Source organism: Juglans microcarpa x Juglans regia, chromosome 7D (genome assembly GCF_004785595.1).
Source record: "Juglans microcarpa x Juglans regia isolate MS1-56 chromosome 7D, Jm3101_v1.0, whole genome shotgun sequence".
Classification (NCBI taxonomy): domain Eukaryota; kingdom Viridiplantae; phylum Streptophyta; class Magnoliopsida; order Fagales; family Juglandaceae; genus Juglans; species Juglans microcarpa x Juglans regia.
In genome coordinates this window covers 10,216,733-10,221,783 of record NC_054606.1, presented here as the reverse complement: position 1 = coordinate 10,221,783, position 5,051 = coordinate 10,216,733, and the positions used below count along the sequence as shown (strand labels likewise).

The following is a 5,051-nucleotide window of genomic DNA, read 5'->3' as shown; positions in this document are numbered from 1 at the left end:
TTATCATTTCTTGATTCATATATGAGCAACATAATGTCGTATTGGTTTATCCAAGATGCCGGGAACAGTCTATTCTTTGCATTTGTCAATTGTCACAAATGCATTTAAAATATACAAAGAATTTTGAAGACCACAACTATTTTGTTTTCCTCTTGAGATAAGAGGGAAACAGGCTAAGGCGGTGCCTGTGGTGGCTTCACCTGGTAAAAAACTTGTTTGGAGTTGGCGGCAGCTGTGGCTGACGGATTAAAGCAGATATTTTGAGGCATTGTATTGGGAGTTTTTGATTGAAGAATAGCAGCGGAGGGAGAATGGGCCAAAAATGAGAATCCTGATGATGCTGCAGTAGAGAACAATGGCATTGGGGTAGCACTGACTTGGCCATGCATTTGCAATTCCCAATTGGGGAGTCCACGTGGAGAACCTAATGCAGTTCTCTTGTCGGTTGCTCTTTCCTGCCACAATGATCAGAAGTTTAGTTAAAATACAACCACAAAGGAGTTTTTGTGATCAGGTGGAGAATCTACAATGTGCACAATCAAGATTTTAATCATTCGTTGTTTATATGCAACTAGTGTCCAATATGCAGATGAATTGGAGATCACTTCCTCCCCATGGCTGGATAAAAGAACATTCAGGGCATTGAGTCATTATCTACTACACATTCATATATTGGAAAAAGACAACCCTACTGTCACAACAACCACCCCATAATTTCAATCACCAAGGATTGAATTTGCAATCACAAAAAGTCAAGATAATTATTACAACCACAAAGAGATTTTACAAAACTAAACTCACAAACTGACGTGACTTCATGTACATTAGATCTACTTTACAACAAAAATAGTTTTACAATCTAACATATCATATCAAGCCATATCAGTCTGTGAGTTTACTTTTGTGACATCTCTTTGAGGCTAAAAGCATTTCTCAAGTTAAAAACATGGATAGTTTGAATCCTTTAGTGGTTGGCTCAAGTGGTAAGAGCCTTAGACCCCGTTTAGATAATGAAAATGTTTCATCTCATCATTACAACGTTTCTAAATTCTACAAAATATAATAAACAATTCAACTTTTTCAAATCTCAAAACAATAATAATATTAAAAAATAATATTCTAATAATATTTTATTCAACTTTCATCTCAACTCACTATCCAAACCGCACCTTAGTCTTGGTGGTATACTTCCTCCTAGTTTAAGGTTCGAACATTTTCTAGGTGTCATCAGACTAAGGAAATTTCTCCTTGAATTAACCAAGGTGCACTTAATGGAAACTCCTTACTTAGAGCATGTGCGCCCCGGATTAGTTAGAACTTTCCTCTAGGCACCCAGTGCCAATAAAAAAAACATGGATAGAATGAAGGGGCACCAAGTGTGCAAGACCCCCCGTAGTATCTTATTTCAAAAAATAATAAATGATAGAACCTAGTTCCAAAAAGGAAAAATCTTCGAAAACCTTCTCCTCAACCACACACAAGACAAAAAAACCTTCTACATAATGTATATAACTCCATTAGTAATATAATCTAAATACATTTGGCACCCTCTTCCTATAAACATCTCCTAGATCTGTCCAAGCATAGAGTCAACATAATATATTGAAGTTTATAAATAAAATTCAACGAACGGTATGGGTTTGGTTTACCATGTCAAGCAATTTTTGGTTGGTGGCACAAAATACTCAAAAGAAATGACATACTTTGTCTAATGGGTAATTGGTTCCAAATTATGAAACTAGAAAACTAGGAAACAAAGGGACAAATTCACCTCATTAGGAATGAAGCTAGGATATAGACCATTCCATGAGGGTGAACGCTCTGATGTCATTAGTAGACCTTTGAAATGTGGACCAGTTAATGTTGCATGCACATGGTTCTCCATCTGCAAAAGAACAATCAATTACCATCCAGCATGTGTGAGGAAAAACTTAAAATGGGCCAACTATATTTACTACAACTAGGGTAACAGGATTTAGTATTTGAACCTAGCTTCAAATCCTCAAGTACATCATCAAATTTTGGTTTCTCGTGCATACAAGAAAAAGGGAAATTAAAAATAAGTTTAAATTTTACCTTCGAAGTCCTTTGACTGTGAGCGTCATAAGTGCCGGAGTGGAACTGAAGACAACCTTCATTCTCCTTTGAACCGTTGCCAGGTAAAGAAGGAGATATCCCCAAACTCAGATCAAGATTGTGGTTGCCACCTACACCAATACACGTCCAAACACAAATCAACAACACATCTTCCGGTACAGATGATTATGACAATTAGTTCCTCAGGAAATTATATACATAGATACATAGGCATTGATAAACGTTAAGTAAATATAAGAATAGCCACAGTTATAAATAATACCTTCATTACTGGCCTCAGATATCATCTCCCCTTCATAAGTACTCGGTTCAAAGTTGGTGACTGCCTCCCTTCCATTACATTTGATAGCTGCCTTGTCATAAGCCCTGATTTCCATAAAATCAAAAGGTAGACACGTGTTGGAGTAGAAGCTAATGTGCTTGATAATTCAGGGTAATAAATTCAGTGCAGGTAGTGTAATTCATGATCATTAGGACCTTGCAGCCTCTACTTCGCTGTCGAACAGCCCAAGATATATATACCTGCATGCAAGCATTGTAATCTCTATGATGAAAACACCACACCTAATTATTTCTTTGTAATGGTCATTGTCTTAGATTTGTTTTTCCAAACAAGGAAAAAAAAAAAAGATAACCAACTGAGAATTTAACTAAAATCAATTCTCAGTTCAAACCGACCACTTAAAACTGCTATATCTCTACTCTTAAGCAGGAACTAAGCTGAAATTCAAATTCCATAAATGTTTCCTCACTTTTTCCCAAGGAGCTGCCCCATTCGAGCTTCCCATCGGCCACATTTGTGTAGTGTCACTCCTCGATATTTTGAGCTCCCCCTCGAGAACCCGGTGCTCTGCCGCCTTAGTATGTGCACAAATTCCTCCTTGGTCAGATTCTTCATCTGTCCGTTTTTAACAAAATAAATAAATCATACTCAGCTAACAAATTCATCATTTGAAACATATTGATTCAGGTTGATCAGCAACACACGCATTATTTAACCTGCTTAAGATACTTATCAATAAGTAAATCTAACCTGTTTCAGATCATCCTCATAATCACTGAGATTAAAATTGATGTCGGCATCAACTCCCCTAAACTTAATAGCAGCACGATCATAGGCCCTGAATTCATGAACTCCAATTTCAGAAAACCATGTAAATAAAAAACAGCCTCAAATTTAAATCTAAAATAAGAGACAACAGAGTTCCCATATATGACAACTTTACCTAGCTGCAGCATGAGCAGTGTCGAATCCACCTACAAAAATCCAACAAAATTTCCAAAAATAGAAAGTTATAACAAATACTTCCCCCAATAGTATAACTCAAATCAGTCAAACAAAACCATCAAATCCATACCCAAATACACTTGCTTCCCACAGTCCCTGCAACGAAAGAAAAAGTAATCAACAAAAGGAATTAGATAAAAATTCAGCTCAGCACTATTACAATTTAATCAAATAACAATTCCGAACCGAATCACACATACAGAGAGATAAAGATCATTCCAACTGAAATACAGACAAGCAAAGAAGCACCTCAAACTAATAAATGAAAATCAGACTGAACTAAGCGAACAAATGTGTCAGAATTCATTCAGATTTAAACTCAACTAAAGCAAAAAACACACCCAAATTAAACTTAAAGGGTACTAAAAATAGTACTTGAACTAGATGAGAAGATTAACAGACCAAATATGGGATTCCCATCTCCCAGTCCTCCTATAGAACGTGACTCCTCTGTACTGCGAGCTCCGAGACCGAGGTCCTCTCCTACTCTTCTTCACCGGCTGTTGTTGCTGTTGCTGAACCATTCTCACCTCACCGAACCCACCACCCTGATCGAACGATAGGTCGATCCGGTTCTTCTTTGCTGAAGAAGAAGAGGACGAAGATTGACCCTGCCAATTTGGAAAATCCCCGTTCGCTCCTCCGCTTACAGGGAAGAGCTCCTTGGTGACGACGTCTTTCTCGCCTCCGACTTTTAATATGTCGAAGTTGAAGGTGAACAGCTCCCCGGTGGCGCGTGTGGAGCACGAGTCGTCTTCGCACACGTCGGCATTGACGATCGAGGAGTTTGAGGTCCCCGATTCGTCCAGTTGGTTCCCGGCAGAACCTTCTGTGAACTTCTCGAGGAAATTCACCGAGTCTTCACCCGCAGTCGAATCGGCCAAGACCACATTCAGATTAAGATCTAACATCGTGCACTTCGTCTTCGAGATTTCAACTCTGATTTTAGCTATAAAAAAAATAGCAACCACTTATTAGCTTTAGGAATGGCTACCTATAACCATTAAACACCGATTAATGGACTCTTCAATGCAAAGAATCCAACCGTAGAGATCGATGGGATCAGGAACTACCAAGGTCTTGTAACAACACGATCGGAGCTCAGAATTCGAAGGAAGAGAGAGAACGAGTTCGGAGAGATTTTACAAGCGAGAGTTTAGACAGAGATAGAGAGAAAGCTAACACGACGTTTTTCAATGGGTATGAAGGTGATTGGAAGCGCGTTTCCTCTCAGTAGGGCCACCGGAGAGAGTCGCCGGAGAAGCTAGCGAGGAGAAGAAGACGGTCTAGCTTTGACTGCGTCTTTTAGATGAAGAGCACGTTAAGCTTTAGCAAGTTGCATTTGATATGAAATCGTCGATGCGTTGGGCGCCGGAGCGAATTCACCGCCGACTATCTGATTCAATGGCAGAGAGAGCGAGAGGGAAGAAGAAGATGGGACGTGTGAAGGAACATTTCAGACCCATTTTAAGAGGGAGGGAATATATAAACATTTTCTCACTCATAGTGGCGACTGGTTGGATCGGTACCCGGTTGTTCATATTGTCAAGTAGAGATTTTTTTTATTTCTTTAATGGCTGACCCTCGGTCTCATAGACGGGAACCGTCTATAACTACCAAATCATTTTTCAGGGAACCCTTCTGAAAACTTTTACTATGTGTTCTT

The 5,051-nt window shown here is 39.0% G+C and overlaps 1 protein-coding gene across 3 annotated transcripts; it reads right to left on the bottom strand.

Annotated features, from left to right (window-relative positions):
• Positions 1-4,849, bottom strand: LOC121239769 (ethylene-responsive transcription factor RAP2-7-like). Of its 3 annotated transcripts, none has more exons than XM_041137082.1 (11): positions 4,431-4,849; positions 3,788-4,334; positions 3,456-3,481; positions 3,324-3,354; positions 3,131-3,218; positions 2,850-2,995; positions 2,575-2,619; positions 2,360-2,463; positions 2,077-2,207; positions 1,772-1,885; positions 1-455 (listed from the first exon to the last, which is right to left on the bottom strand). In XM_041137082.1, the coding sequence occupies exons 2-11, from the start codon at positions 4,294-4,296 to the stop codon at positions 174-176; spliced, it is 1,476 nt and encodes a 491-aa protein (XP_040993016.1). In that variant the 5' UTR covers positions 4,297-4,334; positions 4,431-4,849; the 3' UTR covers positions 1-173. The 3 variants fall into 3 exon arrangements, with proteins under 3 accessions (XP_040993016.1, XP_040993017.1, XP_040993018.1); XM_041137083.1 differs by having other exon boundaries at positions 4,459-4,849; XM_041137084.1 differs by lacking the exon at positions 2,575-2,619 and having other exon boundaries at positions 3,788-4,849.
• Positions 4,850-5,051: the final 202 nt, after the last annotated feature.

Bases quoted from the DNA above. Each gene is read 5' to 3' on its own strand.
- LOC121239769 (XM_041137082.1), bottom strand. From the start codon at position 4,296: ATGTTAGATCTTAATCTGAATGTGGTCTTGGCCGATTCGACTGCGGGT. The intron at 3,219-3,323 runs GTAAAGTTGTCA...TCATGAATTCAG, and splicing joins ACTGCTCATGCTGCAGCTAG to GGCCTATGATCGTGCTGCTA. The intron at 1,886-2,076 runs GTAAAATTTAAA...GTTCTTTTGCAG, and splicing joins ACAGTCAAAGGACTTCGAAG to ATGGAGAACCATGTGCATGC.